This window comes from Myotis myotis, unplaced genomic scaffold (assembly GCF_014108235.1).
Source record: "Myotis myotis isolate mMyoMyo1 unplaced genomic scaffold, mMyoMyo1.p scaffold_m19_p_5, whole genome shotgun sequence".
Taxonomy (NCBI): Eukaryota; Metazoa; Chordata; class Mammalia; order Chiroptera; family Vespertilionidae; genus Myotis; species Myotis myotis.
Window position 1 is genome coordinate 3,485,061 of NW_023416357.1, and position 19,399 is coordinate 3,504,459.

At 47.7% G+C, this 19,399-nt stretch overlaps 1 protein-coding gene across 6 annotated transcripts in view; it reads right to left on the minus strand.

Annotated features, from left to right (window-relative positions):
• PARP8 (poly(ADP-ribose) polymerase family member 8) overlaps nucleotides 1-19,399 on the minus strand; it is a 137,184-nt gene that overhangs the window by 55,183 nt on the left and 62,602 nt on the right. For 5 of the 6 annotated variants that reach the window (XR_004967473.1, XM_036308687.1, XM_036308685.1 and 2 more), the window contains exons 3-7: nucleotides 14,731-14,768; nucleotides 5,424-5,513; nucleotides 4,705-4,775; nucleotides 3,059-3,136; nucleotides 1,497-1,591 (exon numbers count right to left, since the gene is read on the minus strand). Coding sequence is in view for 5 of the 6 variants with exons in the window: in XM_036308687.1 (XP_036164580.1) it covers nucleotides 1,497-1,591; nucleotides 3,059-3,136; nucleotides 4,705-4,775; nucleotides 5,424-5,513; nucleotides 14,731-14,768 (372 nt within the window). In the remaining variant the exon portion in view is untranslated. Of the gene's footprint in view, nucleotides 1-1,496; nucleotides 1,592-3,058; nucleotides 3,137-4,704; nucleotides 4,776-5,423; nucleotides 5,514-14,730; nucleotides 14,769-19,399 lie in introns of those variants that run through there. The other variant, XM_036308689.1, reaches the window with a different exon arrangement.

A 19,399-nucleotide genomic window follows, 5' to 3' on the forward strand; every position in this document is an offset into this window, starting at 1 on the left:
AGCAAAGTTCAACTGACGTTAAGAGATTAGCCATTGTTTTGGATGACTTGATAGTTCCTACTGCCTCCTTCGCTTACTCGCTCTGAAACACTCACAGAACAGCCCTCCCCGGAGCCACAGGAGGGAGCAGCAGGGAAACGATCGCAGCTCATTTGCTAAAACTTGGACCATTGTAAAGATCTGCTTTTCCCATACAGTCACTCTCGCTCCATTTCGGCTTCCTGGGCCTCAGGAGGCGGGAAGGAGGGTCTGGGTGTACGGCCCAGCTCCACGGCTGCAGGGGGACTGGGCTTCCGCCTCTGCAGTTCAGGTGAAGCATTTGGAATTCGGGAGCAACTGCAGCTGCTGCACTTCCCCACGGAAAGCGCTCGTTCGATCTCAAAACCTGGCTGTGTCCGGAGAAGAGAATGGAACCAGGGCACGGAGGCGGCCACTGAGAACCGCCCAGCACCCACAGCCCGAGTTCCAGACAGGCCCACGCTACACCAAATGCCAGGATGCAAGCAGGACTGAAAGCCAACCAAAGCACAGCAAACACCAAAAGCAGGTATCGCTCCAGCACCCACCGAATTCAGTCTCGAGGGGAGGAGGTAAAGCAAAACCTTGCAGGCGTGAGAAGGACAGGGAGTGAGGGCCGAGCCCAGTGCGATGGGAGCGCCCAGGAGGCTCCAGGCAGAGCTGCGTGCTGGCAGGGGCCCGAGTGAACACTATAGCGGGGCTGAGAGGGAAAATGGCTGTGCAAATGGCCGGAGTCAAGTGGAAGAAGTGAGGCTGGACCAATTAGGGTTCAGGGGGGAAAGGCCGGGGAGGCCTGGAGCCCACGGGCCTGGGAGACGAGCCTTTGGGCAAAGACCCGGAACCTGCAGCCGTCGAGCTGGCTCGTGGGAGGGCACCCCCAGGGTGTACAGGGGGGTCTTCTCACATCAAGGAGAGAAAAGAGAGGCCAAGAAGGAGGTGGGCTCTTCTGAACGATGAAAACGAATAAACGCGGTCCACAAATGTATCACCAGAGAATATATTAGTGACCGCAGAATAAAATGCATACCCTTCAGATAAACACTGTGCATGTTTAGGAGGGTTTTCCCTTCCTGGTTTTGAGGGGCCAGGTAGCAGAGTCCGGTGCAATCTGGTTACCAGTGGGCATGCGTTATTTCCTTGTATTGTTCGCACGGAAGTGTTATGGTAACGGCATGGGCCCAGCTGGCCCAATCTATCATCGGAACTGACTGACACGACTAAAGACTGAGGTTTTATCAAAACTAGCTCTCCTAACTAACGAATTTGAATGCAGTGTATGTAATCTTAAACTATGTACAAAAAATGCACACCCCATATCGGCATGAAGATGCTATCCTGTACACGCAGGAGCACGCTAGAATCTCACCAATATTTTCCAATATCATTGAGCCCAAGAACACGTCCGCTGAGATAACTCCCACAGAGGCTCCCACGCCTTACAACGGGTGTCGCTTTCATTCCCCGCGGCGTCGGTTTACCTGAGAGAAACCGCGTGCGGCCCATAGATCTCCCGGACCGCCGACAGGTCGGCCTCGAGCTGCGGGTGCTTGTGCAGCTCCCCGTCGTAGTTCACCTGCGGGGAGGGGGTCAGAGGGGCCAGGTGAGGATGCGCGTCAATAGAACCCCCCCCCCCCCGAGCCGTCCACCCCTTGGGCAGCTCTGGGGGTGGCCCTTCCTCTGTCACCTTCGCTGACACATACAGGTAATTCGGCCGCATATCCTCCGAGGTTCTTAGGCTCACATACGTCTAGGGCAGTGCTCGGCAAACTCATCAGTCAACAGAGCCAAATATCAACAGTACGACTGAAATTTCTTTTGAGAGCCAAAATTTTTAAACTTAAACTATATAGGTAGGTACATTGTTATTAACTTAATTAGGGTGCTCCTAAGGCTTAGGAAGAGCCACACTCAAGGGGCCAAAGAGCCGCATGTGGCTCGCGAGCCGCAGTTTGCCGACCACGGGTCTAGGGTAATTTACTGTGCTCAAAGGTCAAATTAGCCTACTCTGATCTGAAGAAAGTGCAAATGTTCAAAGGGCTGAAGCGAGTGTCTGGCAGGTGATCTGAAAAGCTCCTAGACGGGACTTCTAGACTGAAGAAGGCGTGCCCTTCCCCGGCACGGAGCCGTGTGGCAGATGTGGACCGGGAGGAATGGTCTTGCCCAGCGTCAGTGCGACAGGGTCACAGAGCAGCTCTGCTGGGAAGGCAAGCCTGTGAGCAGACGCTGCCTCACCTGCGTCCCGTCTCCATTGCCTGGCAGGGGCCTCGTGGACAAACTGCTGATTGTTCCTCCTGCATGACAAGCTGACCTGCATTCCTTCGTGTAGTAACAACACTGGCTTTAAAGCGCCTTTTTAACACGTTACCGTCTCACTATTCTATCCAAGTTCCGAAGTCGACTGATGGAGAAGTTGACAGAAACACAACGAGCCACCTTTATACAGCCATGTCCTAACCCTGACCGCCCCGTGAAAATTCTGACATTCTCCTGGAACAACAGAACGAAGGCTTTTATCTATGCGCCTAGGTGACCGTGCCATTTCCATGTCCATTCGTTATGAGCTTTCTTCCTAAGTTTTCAACAAGCACTGGACATCCGTGTTAGAGAAAAAGGAAGACAAGGGATGCAAATGCTGGGGTGCTCAACCCTTAGGGCCATCGATTTCTACAAAGGCTAATCCTCTTCTACTTAAAACTTCCAACCCATGCTTTGTTAGAGCTGTCATCGTCTCAAAATACAGACCGAGCACCGTGTGCTTAAGAACCGTAAGTCAAAGCATAAGGAAGTGCTGTGTGTAAAGTCACAATCGAGAAGTAAGACAGTGTCAAGGTCAATGAACGATGACCGTCGAAGAACGGCAAGAGCCACCTTAGCTTCTGAAAAGTGTCGGACAGGAGAACGCGACGAGCCGTACGGATGCCCTCGTCAGCCACAGACCCTGAAGGCCACGTGGGCCTCGCGGAGCGCAGGCACAGACGTCCACAGGACACGGGCGGAATCACTACGTGGAGAGCGGGTGCCGGGGACCCCGGGCGCCTACCTGTCCTCCATAATAGAACTCCTCAGAGTCGTTATCCCCTTCCGAGTCTTCTTCCACTGCACTATTCTGTCTCGACTCCTTAAAAAAATAGAGCAAGAAGACAATTTATTTCAGTGGTCAGACGAGTTTGCCTCCTGAAAAGAAAGTAGCAAGTGGCCACAGCAGGCAGGTCTCTGCACGTCCCCCGGATTTTACACGAGAACATTCTTACTGCGTATGAGCCAAGAACACGACAGACGGGAGGAGACGGTGTGGGGAGTTCACGAAGCTCTATGCACATGTTCTTCTAAAGCTCTACTTTGCTTATCCTGATGTGTACAATTTAATGTGTTGCATCTATATAAGAAACTATATATAAGCAATTACAACTCTGAATTTGTTCTGATAAAACAGCTGACAAGCTCATGCTGATTCAATTTTTTAAGTTTTATTTTTCAGTTACAGCTTGCATTCGGTATTATTTTGTATTGCTTTCATTTACACTGATTCAATATTTTTATTAAAAAGGTTCTCAGCATTATTATCGCAGGCGGTCCTCACTCCCACTGCCAACTCTACACAATGGTGTGAAAGAAAAGACGCTTTGAATCCAATAATTAAAAAATCAAATTATGAAAATAAATATGAATCACATTATAAAAAAGACCTTTCAGAATACAGAAACTGCTTTCAATTTCAGATGCAAAAGGATATTTAATTAAATGTGCTTGAACTTAAAGGTTGAGTTTCTAATTAACTAAACCACATCTGTAATGTGTCTAAAGTACAAACAATGGAAATTCATCTGAATGAACTCATGGTTACCAATAGTTACTATCCCTATTCCCAGCTCCGTTAAAATAATAAGAAGGAAGGTGGCTTCCTTCAGACATAAGAGTCTATTAACCCAATGTCTTATAATCATCCCTGAATCTCCAGGCCAAATTTCAAACTCTTTAGGAAAACAAAAACCTGGGAATGAGCACCTGGGTTTGATGAAATGCTCCAGCTTGTGGTGTTAGCCACCGTATGGCTAACGCAGTGGTGCGCAGGGTGGATAGGGACGAACAGGATGAACCCTACAACTTCAAAAGCATTGTGTTGAGTGCATAGTTTTAAAAGCCAAGAACCGATGGCTCCATTGCACTCAGATTGTCTGTTTAATGCCCCAGTATTCACAGCCTCAGGTAACATTTTCTAAGGGTGAATTTGTTGTTCGCTGCAGTTAACACTGGCGAGAATAACAGGAAGCCCGTACCCACACTCTCTGCTACTTCAGCTGAAGAGTCACTTTCACCCGTGAACCATGTGTAGTCCTTGAAGGAGGGGAGAGTCCTCATCTACTTCGTCGCTGGTGGAAGTGGAAATCGTGCCATATCCCCAGAAAAAGAGTTTTTTGAGACTCATACAGGAGAAGGAGTGGTTTCTATTTGCATGGAATTAAATCCCTGAGGTTCCTAAGTCCCATTCCCCTCTGTCCCCCGTAAATTAAGTTCATTTAGGCCATTCCCCTTCCCACACAGTAAGTCCCGAAGACCCGGGGTTTGAGCTTCATTCACTATTTGCAACCTTAACCTAAATAACAATGATGATGCTGACTACAAATACACAGCAAATTTAAAATAAATTTTATGTTTTAAAATAAATACAAAATATAATTTACATACCTCCCCATTTTCCTTCTGTAATTTGGATTTTATGGACAAGCAACAGTTAATGTCATTTGTTTTCCTTAATTCTGAAAGTTATAAATTAAAAAAATCATTTTAGTTTTTAGTATACTATTAACACACATTCATAAGTTTCAGCATAAAAATACCTCTTAGGTGATTCCTTTGCAAGAAGATTCTGAAATTACATTATGTTGGGGAGTTACATAATAACAAGCTATTCTGATTTTTCATTGCTCATAAAAATATGGTCAAAGTAAAATGCCAATATACAGATGCTTTCAGTTCTCTCTCTCTCTCTCCCTCTCTCTCCCTCTCTCTCTCTCTCTCTCTCTCTCTCTCTCTCTCTCTATATATATATATATATATATATATATATATATATCATGTGATCTACAATGCCTCAAGTATGTTTGTTAAATAAATATTCAGTTTGTCTAGCAGTGTCATTATGCATGAAAACATTTTCAAATGAACAAATATCAACATGACACCATTAAACAAGACTTTTTTAAAGTACTATAAATGTATGCACTTAAACAACTGTCAAAAAAACAAACTAAAGCGCTTGAGATAGAAAATTTGGATGGACAACCAGATTTCTAAATGCTAAAGATTTACTATCTGTTACATGGGCTCAAGGAAGCCAAAACACAAAGCTACCTAATAACCAAATAAATATTAACCTAAGATAAAAAATAGTGTATTCCTATTACCTGTTGCTATTCGGTGAAAAATTACTGGAATTGGCTCTGTAGTAACTAACACATCTTCATCATTTTCTGAACTTGACACGTAGGTGTTATCTGCAAAGAAGTATAGACAATTAAAGGCATAGTAACTTGAAAAAGTACATCCTTTATAAAAGTATAAAGTTATATCCATATCACCTCTAACACTCATGAGGCACACACTATTGTTCAGAAAATAATTAAGTAAATTACCAATGAATGTGTAAACGCATTGTGAATGGCACCTCCTAGGGAAATACAGACTTTGAGACAGACACTGCCCACATACACATCTAAAATGGCCCATCTGTGGCAACGAAGCATTAGGATGCAACAGGTTGCCCCAACTCACTGAGCAGGGGCCTTCCCGGTGCCACTCTCTATGCAGGAAGCAGAGCGGAGGGAGGAAGCTCACCAGGACCCCACATGCCCCCAAAAGACTCCACATTACGTCACTACCGAGTCTGAGACAAAGCTTCTGTTCTAAACCAGATCCCTCGTGTCACTCTAACGTGTGTATTGTTTCTTTTCCTTAATTTTTATTTTTCAACGACGGTTTATTTTCATATTACTTTGTACTGGCTTCAGCTGTACAGCATAGTGGTTAGACAATCATATGCTTTACGAAAATAAGGTATGTTCTTGAATTGGTACGAAGTCTCCCAATTCTTCTTCCACAAATTAACTTCATCTAAATAGTACAACACAAGTTAAGTGCACAGGACACTTCATTACTCCAAAGGTCTCTGTTTCTTATGCATTTTTTGTTTCCTCTGGGAAAATATTTTTTATAAATTTAGGACTTTTCCCTGATAAATCCTGATTTTCAAGTACATGCTAATACAACCGAGCACAGAGCTGTTTATCCTGCTTTGCTCACTGACAATCACAGGACATAAGCGAGACAGCTATTTAACAAACACGTTATCAATTCAGTAATAATGGCCCCATACTACGCTGAATGACGTATAAAATATGTGAGTAATAAATATAAAAACAGGTGCAGAATACCCCTTACACACAATAAATAGAAGCCTGTATTAATTTTTGCGAGGGGAATGACAATATGACGACTGTCTAGAAACACAATCAAAGATCTCCAGCCAAGTTTTCATAATATTGTGTCAGTGCAGCGAGAACGTGATTTTTAGTTGACAGATATTTAAGTCATCGCTTTCTTTCCAAAGAAACATCTGGACTGTTTTTAGACCCTGAGCAGCGAGGAAAGATAGGATAGTCCCACGTACTCACAGCCCAGCCACACAAGACTCAGTAGACATGAGGCTGAGACGGTTATTCAGAAAGGAGAGAGGCAACCTGCGTGCGGGTGGATTTAGATGTGAAACCAAAACGGTTTGCCTCGCTACTTCGATTTGTTTTCATGACAAATGCTGCCTTATTTCATTTTCACGCAGCATCATGTGAGTTTCCTGTTTCACAAGTGGAACCACAGACTAAGGAACAGATTCGACACAAATCTGTTTTTTCTCCTCATTAGTTGAGACCGCTTATCTGGAGTCTCTTCTGCCCAGAATCTTGGGCTTTCAGGAAAGGATGCAAAGAGCCCTCTATTCAAACCAGTGTTTAAATTTCTTTAACCCTCGTGAAGAGTCCTACTGACTCAAAGCTAGCTGCCTCTGAATAGACTTAACTAGTTCTGCCCTGTGCACAGCGGACTCCTTGAAGCAAACTTGTGGAGAAAAGGAGACTAGAAAGGACGCATTAAGGCAACGGAAGGAACCACTGAGCAGCGACCAGGGGAGACACAGAGCCATCTGAGAGGCGGGCACAGCCACCGGCAATATCTCAAAGTTGCAGAGAGAAGAAGGTTTGCCTAAAGCAGTGGTCGGCAAACTGTGGCTTGTGAGCCACATGCAGCTCTTTGGCCCCTGGAGTGTGGCTCTTCCACAAAATACCACGTGTGGGTGCACATGTACAGTGCGATTGAAACTTCGTGGTCCATGCACAGAAGTCGGTATTTTGTGGAAGAGCCACACTCAAGGGGCCGAAGAGCCGCATGTGGCTTGCGAGCTGCAGTTTGCCGACCACTGGCCTAAAGCATCAAAAGGCAAGTAAATCACAACTTTGTTTCATAAAACGGGGACATAAGGATGGAATGGCTTATGCAAAGTGTTGTCACTGGAAGGCAGTCAGATTTGACCCAAGAAAATACAGTTTGGCGCTGGCCGGTGTGGCTCAGTTGGTTGAGCCATGTCCCGGGCACTGAAAGGTCGCTGGTTGATTCCCAGTCAGGGCACATGCCCAGGTTGAGGGTTCGGTACCCAGAATGGGTGTGTGGGAAACAACCAATTGATGATTCTCTCACATCCATGTTTCTCTCTCTCTCCCTCTCTCTCTCATTCCCTCCCTTATCCCTCCCTCTCCCTCTCCCTTCTTTTCTTGCTAAAGTCAATAAAGACATATTTTTTAAAAAAGAAAATAGAATGCAGTTTAATGAACACACATTGCATCATGCTGAAGGACAGGATGACGTATTAAACATATCGTTTTCTAAGAGATTGTCAGCAGTTTGTATGCGGGGTAGTATGTAGGCACTAAAACACTTTTGATTTCTGGTTTTGGCTGCATTTACGCAAACCAACCACGTGTTCAGGTTCCACGACAATATATATTAAATCGCCTTTGCAATATAATAGGCCAGCTCACAAAGGTACGCCCAAGTCAGAAACAGACAAAGCCCCTGCCACACTGTCTTCATCTTGTTCAGACGTGGAAACGTGGGACGTAAAAGGGTGAGGGACCGCTCAAGGCAACAGAATGGGTCAGTGGCAGAGGAGAATGTTTCCCAACTCAAACCCCTTCCCGGGAATTCTCCCATATGACTCGAGACCTGCCAGCTGTTTTATCTTAAAACTGTTGTTGAGAACCGTGAGGTTCTGTGATGTGTACATGCTGAGGTCCATGAGGTTCTGTGATGTGTACGTGCTCAGGTCCATGAAGTTCTGTGATGTGTACGTGCTCAGGTCCATGAGGTTCTGTGATGTGTACATGCTGAGGTCCATGAGGTTCTGTGATGTGTACGTGCTCAGGTCCATGAGGTTCTGTGATGTGTACATGCTGAGGTCCGTGAGGTTCTGTGATGTGTACGTGCTCATGCCGGAAGCCGGTCCATCCTTGCTGTTTCAAAGGACCTGGCATATATGGCATACTGTTCTTAAAATGTTTTCTCACCTTCTTGGCACTATGTGTTTTAACCAAGGTCTCCTCTCTGAGAAAGGTTGTTTCCCCAGGTAGGGATTTTCCCCTGAAGTTAGGGAGGGAATAAAACCTCTTAACTAAGTGCCAGGCAGGTAATTAATCACTTTAACTATGAACAATCATGCTTAAGCTACATAATCTTTTACTCCCTGGAATGGAGATAAGAAACGCCCTACCCTTTGTAATAGAGATTGATAGGATTGAATCAACTGGTATAAATACAGATGTAATAAGACAGCAAGAGACAGAACTTAGAACTCAGAACTTAGAATACAGAGCTTAGAACACCGAACTAAGAAGACAGAACCTACACAGAACCTACAGACAGAAGAACTTCGCTGGAGAGAACATGGCAAAAGATCCTGGACTGAACCTGACTACAGAAATTGGCAAGAGAACCTGACTAGAACCTGGTGACTGAACCTGGCTGGAGAACCTGGACAGAACCTGGCTGGAGAACCTAGCGAGGGAACATGGCTACAGAACCTGGCTGGAGAACCTGGAGAACCTAGCAAGAGAACATGGACACAGAACCTAGCTGGAGATCCTAAGCAGAACCTCTCTGGAGATCCAGACCAGAACTTGGCTGGAGATCCTGGCTAGAGATCCTGGCTAGGCTGCTGATCAACTGAACACTGTCTCCGTGTCCTTCCTTCTTTGCCGACTCCGTCTATGCCTTTGGGAACCCCTGGACCTGCTGGGGTTGGACTCCGGCATGCTCAGGTCCATAAGGTTCTGTGACGTGTACGTGCTCAGGTCCATGAGGTTCTGTGATGTGTACGTGCTGAGGTCCATGAGGTTCTGTGATGTGTACGTGCTGAGGTCCGTGAGGTTCTGTGATGTGTGTGTGCTGAGGTCCATGAGGTTCTGTGATGTGTACGTGCTGAGGTCCGTGAGGTTCTGTGATGTGTACGTGCTGAGGACCGTGAGGTTCTGTGATGTGTACGTGCTCAGGTCCATGAGGTTCTGTGATGTGTACGTGCTGAGGACCGTGAGGTTCTGTGATGTGTACGTGCTCAGGTCCAAGAGGTTCTGTGATGTGTACGTGCTGAGGACCGTGAGGTTCTGTGATGTGTACGTGCTCAGGTCCATGAGGTTCTGTGATGTGTACGTGCTCAGGTCCATGAGGTTCTGTGATGTGTACGTGCTGAGGACCGTGAGGTTCTGTGATGTGTACGTGCTCAGGTCCATGAGGTTCTGTGATGTGTACATGCTGAGGTCCGTGAGGTTCTGTGATGTGTACGTGCTCAGGTCCATGAGGTTCTGTGATGTGTACGTGCTGAGGTCCATGAGGTTCTGTGATGTGTACGTGCTCAGGACCGTGAGGTTCTGTGATGTGTACGTGCTCAGGTCCATGAGGTTCTGTGATGTGTACGTGCTTAGGCCCATGAGGTTCTGTGATGTGTACGTGCTCAGGTCCATGAGGTTCTGTGATGTGTACGTGCTGAGGACCATGAGGTTCTGTGATGTGTACGTGCTCAGGTCCATGAGGTTCTGTGATGTGTACGTGCTGAGGACCGTGAGGTTCTGTGATGTGTACGTGCTCAGGTCCATGAGGTTCTGTGATGTGTACGTGCTGAGGACCGTGAGGTTCTGTGATGTGTACGTGCTCAGGTCCATGAGGTTCTGTGATGTGTATGTGCTCAGGTCCTATAGATCCTTGTGAAAGGCTGTTGGGAGTAGGGCCATTTTCTCTTCCCTTCCCCCCAGATCACGCGAGCATGACCGGGATGTACGCAGATGAGTGGAAGCTATGGAAAAGGATCACTTAAACGGTTGCTTTTATTTTATTCCAACTGCAGCATCATTAGGCCAAGTCATTCCATTTTTCATCCCTATGTGATTTAAGAGAAATAATTCTAAATGAAATTACACTGTTGTTATAATATGGATATTTCCCCTGAATATAAGATGTAACATTCAGGTCAACCCCCAAGCCAAACAATGATTATCCCTCCTATTTATTCATGTTTTTTAGCTTGATCAAAACCCAAGTTTCTTAAACAGGTGTAACTGCTGTAACAAAATCTGCATGTGTATGTGCGAGGCCAGTGTATTTTGATGCAAACAAGATGATGCTGGACAAGGTATTATCCCTCTTTTAAAGATGAGGAAACCAAGGCTCAGAGAAATTAACTTGCTCAAATTATGTAAGTAATTAAAATAGTAATACTACAGCTAGTAGTGGTGAAACTGACTGAATCCAAAAATCAATGCTTTATCTTTTAGTAGCAAATATTGTCCCTCAGCGATTGCAATACCCTGAGGAACATGTAAAAGGGACAAAAGAATCCATAAGCCTGGAGGGGGGCGGGGGTGATGAGAAAGAGTCTGGTGTTCTGCTATAGCAAACCCACCACCCAGGGCTGACATTAACCTTTAAAACACAAGCTACAATGCAGACTCCACAGAAGAGGACAGTGAGCCAGAAGGCTGCTCTATTCCTTCCCTGTATTTAGAAGAACCAGCATAGCCTTTAGTATTCCACTAATTGACATGCGATTATGTACACCTAAGACTCAGTCAAGACCCTCCTCAAGGTTCATTTTCTCTAAACTATGAAAGGAGTTTCAAACATGGCACAGGTTACTTAATATATTAATATTATAAAATGACAAATCTGTTCCTAAAGAACACACAGGGTCGCATAACCCTGAATGTGAAGGATTCTGTGGACACATTTCCACGGGGCAAAGAAAATTCCCTATTTTTACACTTCGATGACGAGCTAATCATTGAACCAGATAACCCAGGAAAGGGTGGGGAAAGCCGGAGGGAAATTAGGAGAAGAATTGGTCAAAGGGGGAAAAAGACGAGAACAAACATAAAACAAGAGAAAGGAGAAATAAATGGAGAGAAGAGGAAGGCTTTAGATGGACAGGCTGCATGCTAACAATCTTCTTGCTAAAAAATCTGGACATTTCACCAATACAGTAGGCTTTCGAGAACATGTGTTAAAAAATGACCAAGAAAGAGAAAAACAGAACAGATCAATGGTCGGTCATGGCAGGCAAACAAGACAACTGCCCTAGAACCATCCTTCAAAGGGTACCAGGCTCAGAAAGAGTTGCTTGCAAGTCCTAGCAAATGCCAAAAAGAGTTTATTTCCTTTATCAATTCAAAGTCTTTAATAACAAACTACGTGACAAAATGCACATAATTCTTATAGATCCATATTAAGATATCTGCTAATATAACTTGCCATCTTGTTATTCAAAGCAGAAAGCATATAGGATCTCTCAATAAATGACAAACCAGAAGTTGATAAAAATTTAATACTATAAAAAAAAAAAGCTTGGTAAATGAGGAAAGGAACACTTCCTTTTCTGAAAGAAAGCAATTGCAAGCACGCTCCCTAATTTTAAGAAGAAGGGTAAAGCTGCCAACATTCACATCTATTATTAAAAATAATTCTGGATGTTCTAGCCAGAGCAGAAGGAGAAAAAAATACAAATATGGGTAGTGGAAAGGAAAAGCAAACATATAAATTTTAAATAATGTTATCTATCTGAGAAATCAAGCACATTAACTGTACTCATAATGAAAATCAACGTAGATTAAAATTTAATGATTGGGAAAATATGACCATACTGATATGCATTTTAGAGAAAGCTCCGTGGAAGTATTACGACTAATTCTCCAGTACTGATGGGACTCAGAGCTTAATTATAGCCTTGGTTTTACCACCAAACAGCACGTCCTTGGGAAACACTATTGAACTTCACCCAGCACATTTCTTCAAGTATAAAATGTCCTGATAGTTCTGTCTCTACAAAGGCTGACATTTCGAGTCAATTCAATTACGTGTATGAAAATACTTGACATTCGGTGTACTGGCTGCGTGACCCAATTCAAATTTCCACCCCAGAACACACTGATCCCTCCCATTTGCGGGCTTTATTTATACAGTTTTCCTTTTTATAAATGAAATGAAATTCACTACAAACTGCCCCAAGGAAAAACAAATTCAATTTTTAAAAAGCACACATGAAAACCAATGCTTTATTTTTTTAATTTCAATTTTTCTATATTGATTTCCAATATTGTGTTTCTAATACTCTATAGTGGGGTTCCATTTGGCGAGAAAAAGAGAAATACCTCTTGGCCACAAGAGGGAGCTAAACATTTGGGTCCCTTGATTTATTGAAGGCCTCTTTCACATTTCCTATGCGACAGAAGACTTCCCTGTCTCCAACTTGCGACTTGATTTGTGGCATCATTTCTATCCCTTGAAATAAGGTCCTGCACTGCTCATGGCTGCCTCAGATGAGAAGCACAATAATTACAATATTTACAACCAACAGTGGGGCTTTTATTTTCCTAACATGCTTAGCGAACATTGAACATCAAAAACATTCTATATCTGTGTAAATAAGGGCTGATTGCAAAATCATCTACAAAAAAAATATTTTTTCTTTATAAATATATCTTCTCTTGGTTCTTCCACTAAAATCTTCCCAGAATACTTTTTATACGACTATTAAAAAACGGGTGTATCTTTAATAATAAGTAACCCGACCCTTGTAAAAATGGTACAACAGATAAAATACTATGCTCAGAACATGGAGATCATACCAAACAAAAGGCAATAAATAAAGTATCTCCTGTTCTCAGAAAGGAGTTTATGATTTACAACATTGCAAAAGGTAGCTTTGATCTTACAAGATTAAAACTCAAAATGCATACTGCAAACCGCCACCGAAAACACACAGCTTAAATACCAAGGAAATGAGTGTTACATCATCCTCATACACATTATAAACGAATTATTTTTTAAAACACTCAAAGTACACATAATCAAAGTCACTTATATCAACTGGTCATTTTATACTGAAAAATGTGATCCCAATCACACAGAGTCTGTGAATAAAATGGCTAGGTGTGAAAAGGAATTGGAATTTTGTTCCCAATTTATGACCCTGACAGATCACCACAGTGACTTTGTTAAGCATTTGATTGAACTCAGTAAGAATACGGAAGTGAGATATACACAGGGTGGGACAAAAGCAGGTGTACAGTTCTGAGTATGCAAAACATGGAGTTTATGCTTGTATTCTTATTTATTAAGTATTGCATCATTTTCCATACAAACAACTGTACACCTACTTTTGCTCCACGCTGTATACGTGAAACACAGGCAGTTAAAATGGGCTATTCTTTGCATTAGATTCTTGCATTACACCCTTTTCACTGGGGTAAACGAATCCAGTCATGTGATCTACACCAAGTCAACAGTGCTTGCTTCTGCTCCTGTTCAAGATAACAGTCTGGGTACCATTCGTGAGAAGCATCTTGTTGACATCTCCCAGTTATCGTGACGTGAATGTCAGCGCCTGTACCTCGGGCCCTGCTGAGCTTACAGGGAGCCTGGAGAATCGGCTGCCCTACAAGGAAGATGCTCGTTTGCTTTACTGAAATGTGGGTCTGCAGGGCTCTTACAACCTGTCTCCGGGGACGAGCATGTGGGGGCCCGGTCACGTGTCTCAGGACAGTGAGGGCAGCTATGCCTATGGAAGATGCCTACTGCAGGGCATCCCGGGCTCTGGATTATTGGGTTCAAACCCCAGTTCTTCCTTCACTACATGGTCATCGTTCATCTGCAAAAGGGGGAAATGATGGGAACAGTCGAGTAGCAGCGCTGGGAGAACTGTTTATGTATCTACTCAGTAGAGAGATGAAGAAAGGTTTATTATTTTTAGCTACTACTACTGTTTTAGCTGTTACATTTTTGTCCATTATTTTTACATTATGAAAAGTCAAATGATGTTCCAAAACCAACAACTAAACCAGGTCTTAAAACGTTTAATTGAAGGAGGTAAACATTGAGGCTGACGCTATCACAGGGCCCAGCACCTTCCTTCTCATGGGGAAACTATCTGGACTCCAAACTGCATCCCAGGACAGGATGCGCGCCTCACAGGCATCGGCAGGCTTCTTCTGTCTGTACGTCGCCCCTGCCAATGCTTCCCCCCTAAGTACAGTGATATACAGTTTCCGTCTCCAGGAGAAAGAAATACACAAAGGAATCATGACATAAGCATTTGTGATGAGAATTAAAAGAAGAAAATCATACCTGGGTAGTCTTCAGATACATGTACTGAATAGGACACACTGTTAAAACAGAAGAAAAGAGAAACAAGGTCAAGTTACTGCTATGGAAGAAATGCTTTCCTATATAATAAAAGCCTAATATGCTGAGTGTCTGGTCATCTGGGTGTCCGTTCAACCAATCAAAGTGTAATATGCTAATGATATGCTAAGGCCACTCAACCACTTGCTATGACGTGTACTGATCACCAAGGGCAGACAGTCGACTGGTCGACCAGGTGCTATGATGTGCACTGACCACCAGGGGGCAGATGCTCCAACTGGTAGGTTAGCTTGCTGCTGGGGTCTGGACAATAAAGACTGAGCAAGACGGGCCGGACACGCCCTGGGGCCCTCCCGCAGTCCCTACCTGGCTGGCCCTCCCCGGCCCATCGTGCACCCGTGGGGTCCCTTGGCCTGGCCTGTGCCCTCTCACAGTCCAGGCTGAGGGACACCCCCATGCCCGCTGCTGCCAAGTGCACAAATTTTGTGTACTGGGCCTCTAGTTACAAAATAAAAACCAAACCCACACACCCATTCATCTACATAGATACAAGTCTATACGATAACATGCAAACAGACCAGAAATCCCCACATTAAATCGCTCGATTCATCAAGAAGCACTTCTTGGTAACTTGCTATGAGTCAGACACGAGTTAAGGCCAAACAGGACTTAAGTGGAAAAAAATCAGGAAAATGCCTTTGAATGATTGCTTCGGAGGAAACAAAGATGATGAAACAGGATGACTGACTATGGTAGACAAAGGAAAGACAGTACCTTTTAAAAAAAATTTTTATTTTAAAATAGGTTCACACAAAGTTGCAGGTAGCACAGGGAGGTCGCACGCTCCTTCCACCCAGTCCCCGCACTGATCGCACCCACGGACCCACAGGCCAACAGCAAAGGCAGGAGCAGGTGACAGCTCCACGTCCTTTTAGCACCCCCACCGCCAATCAAGATGCAGACTATCCGACCCACATTTCCCTTGTCCGCTCACCTCAGTCCCTGCACCCACATCCTTCCAGCCGACGCTCCGTCTCTGTAACTTTGCGATTCCAAGGAGATTCTATAAATGGAACCCGGAGTACGAAGCATGACAATATTTTAGGATTTGGGATTTTTGGAAAAATGACTGAGCCTGGCGCTATTTAGAATACACTGGAGAAGGATCGGAGGAGGAGGCCGGTGCAGTAAAACAGGAGCCCTGTCCGTGGGGAGGTTTGTGAGGGGGGAGGAGGCAACACCAAAAGGCAGACATTGCCCACCCCCCTCCCCTCTCCTCTATAACCCCCTCCCCACCTCCCTTCTTCCCCTAATCCCCCCACCCCACCAGCCTCACCACCCCCCTCCGCCCAGGGCCCAGCGCAGGGCGTCCTGGCCCGAATCCCACACCAAGAATCACAGGGGAACACAACCACGTCACTGCCGCCTCAGACAGGCTGCCCCAGGGGAGTCGTTTTCCCCTGATTCCGTCCTCATGCAGGAGACTGGGCTGCGCAGAACGAAGTCATGACGAAGGCAGCCCTCACGCAACCCGGGTGACACAGCTGGGCCCCTGCCAGGCCACACGGCACCAGTGAGTCAGTGCCCGGCAGCCCAGCCTCCCAACCGCCAGCGGCCGCTTCCTTTTCCCCAGGCCCGTCTCCGTCCGGTGGCAGCCTCACTGCGTTCGCAGGCCCCCCCCCCCCCCTCCACTGGGGGAGCCGCTGCGGTGGGAGCCACGGCCGCAGGGGTCGGGTGCCAGCTCCGGCCTCACTAGCCCGGGGGCCTGGGGAAGTGCTCTCTCTCAGCCTCCTGCAGTAAAACGGCAGGATCCAGACCCGCCTCCCAGGCCTGCCGGGAGGACTGAACGGCTAACAGGTGTCCGGCCGCAGGACGACGCTAGACACACGGGCGCCGGTGCCAGGCACACGGTGCAGACGCCGGGCATACGGGCGCAGACGCCGGGCACACGGTGCAGACGCCGGACACACGGGCGCAGACGCCGGACACGCGGGCGCAGACGCCGGACACGCGGGCGCAGACGCCGGGCACACGGTGCAGACGCCGGGCACGCGGGCGCAGGTGCCGGACACACGGGCGCAGACGCCGGGCACACGGGCGCAGGTGCCGGGCACACGGGCGCAGACGCCGGGCACGCGGGCGCAGACGCCGGGCACGCGGGCGCAGACGCCGGACACGCGGGCGCAGACGCCAGACACGCGGGCGCAGACGCCGGACACGCGGGCGCAGACGCCGGGCACGCGGGCGCAGACGCCGGGCACGCGGGCGCAGACGCCAGACACGCGGGCGCAGACGCCAGACACGCGGGCGCAGACGCCGGGCACGCGGGCGCAGGTGCCGGACACGCGGGCGCAGGTGCCGGACACGCGGGCGCAGACGCCGGGCATACGGGCGCAGGTGCCGGACACACGGGCGCAGACGCCGGGCACACGGGCGCAGACGCCGGGCACACGGGCGCAGACGCCGGGCACACGGGCGCAGACGCCGGGCACACGGGCGCAGACGCCGGGCACACGGGCGCAGACGCCGGGCACACGGGCGCAGAAGCCGGACACACGGTGCAGACGCCGGGCATACGGGCGCAGAAGCCGGACACACGGGCGCGGATGCCAGCCACACGGGCGCAGGTGCCGCGTCCTCGGCAGCTCCCAGGACCCGCGTGAGAACGTGCAGGAGAGAAGTTCCGCATGACCGAGGGTGCCCGGGGAGCCCAATGGTCTCAGGATCACAATGTCCAGGTCACATGTCTCACCGGCCGAAGCCGCCCTGATGACCTCATTCCCGGCTGTGCCATCCGAGGGGGGACCGCACGCATTTCCCACGCGCAGCGCAGAGGCGGAGGCGGAAGCCCCAGGAAAGACCCCCGCAGCCCGCACCGCAGGGGGAAGCCGGCTCACTCCGGCCGTCCCGGGCTCTCGGGGGGGGGGGGGGGGGGGGGGGGGGCGGAGCGATGCGCGGGGCAGACATGGTGATGAGGCCGGAGGACCTGCTCGGTGAGGCAGACGCGGGGCGGAATGCCTGTTGGTGGCGGCTGAAGGCGCGCAGGCCTCCCCCGGGCACGATGCTGTGAGGGCGCGTCTCAGCTCTGCGTCCACTTGCAAGACCACAGCTCAGACCGGAGGATGAGGGACCCAGGCCGCGCCCAGACCACGTGGGCTTCCTGGAGCAGAACCCCTCAGCACACAGCGTCCCCTGCCCCTCCTGGTCCCACGGCGGGAAAGAGACGCCGGGCGCCCACCTCCAAACCAGGCCTGCGTCTCCTGCGGGAGGGGTGTGGGGCGGCTGGACCTCACATTTGCTGTTTCACTGCCATGCGCTTCCCAGACACGCATCATCCCTCATGATCACTTGTACCTTCCACATGTCTTCTCAGCAGCCAGGTCAGCGAACTACAGTGCCCTCCTCCTTCACTGCTATTAGCCACCAAGCACCGTGTCTCACGTAGAGGGAGGGATTGCCAGGGCCCACGGGGGACACGAGGTCTCAACACCAGCCACTCACAGCTCAGCTCACTGGCCCCAGCACCCACCCTCATGGATTTCTTTGCTTTTGCTTCTCAATTGTTTTCTCAAACCCTCACACCTTTCCAACACCACATACCATGCCCTTTCGCTGTCTGCATTCGGGTAAAGTAGATGATCACACGGTTCCTCCCCCAGGCATCCCCCAAGTCTGGCTCCCACCGCCCCCCCACTCTCCCACCCCCCCAACCTATAGGCTCACACTTCTCTCCGGGCACCAGAGAAAAGGAAATGTCTGTCCCTTCGTGTAAAACTAACCCATCTACATGGCTTATGGGTCCCAGAAACCCACACTGCATGGGGGACCTCGCTCTATTAATTTAATCTAACTAACGGTTCCAAACTTGAAACTCATCAGAAATCGGTAAGCATGGAAATCCAAAAAGACAGACCCACACTGATATTAATGGCAGCACAATTTAAAGGGAAAAACCGTCCAAGCAGCAAGGGTGCCAATAATACAATTACAGAAACCGTTAGACACGCACAGTGTAACACAAGGTAAGCGGGAGAAAGGGATGGTGTGAGATACTATGGAATGGAGGAATAGGTGTTTCTGATACACTGAGGTACATACAAAAATGTGGACAGCTGTAACATGTTTTTATTGAAAGTGTGTACACACACATCTACCACTCTATACTGGCAGAAACATGACTGAAGAAATAATGGCCAATTTTAACACTGGTTATCCCTTGATTATTGGATAAAGGGTATCTTTACTTTTTGCAAGTCTGTACTATTTCAATCTTTGTAAGAAGTGTGTATTGTGTAAAAAGGATAAAAAGCCGGTAATACAGTCTCCCTTCACCTTGCAGCCTTTTCTCATGATCACCTGACTTTCCTTCCTCTGAAAGTTGGGTTTTGATGGAATATTCTATCCGTCGTCACTGCCCCTGCCGGAACGTGCACCTGCCAGTCTGCCCCCCCCCCCCCCCCGCCCTCCACTAGATTCTGCTTCTTCAGTCACCCTGCCGGTCTTTTCTAGTCCTTTCTCGGATGCATTTAACAAAAATGAAGACTTCGTGCAACCCTCCTCCTTAATCCCTGACCTCCCCCTCCCCGGGGCCCCTCCCGCTTCTGGGGGTGCTCTTCCTCCTCTCTTGACTTTGACATGACACCTGTCATGT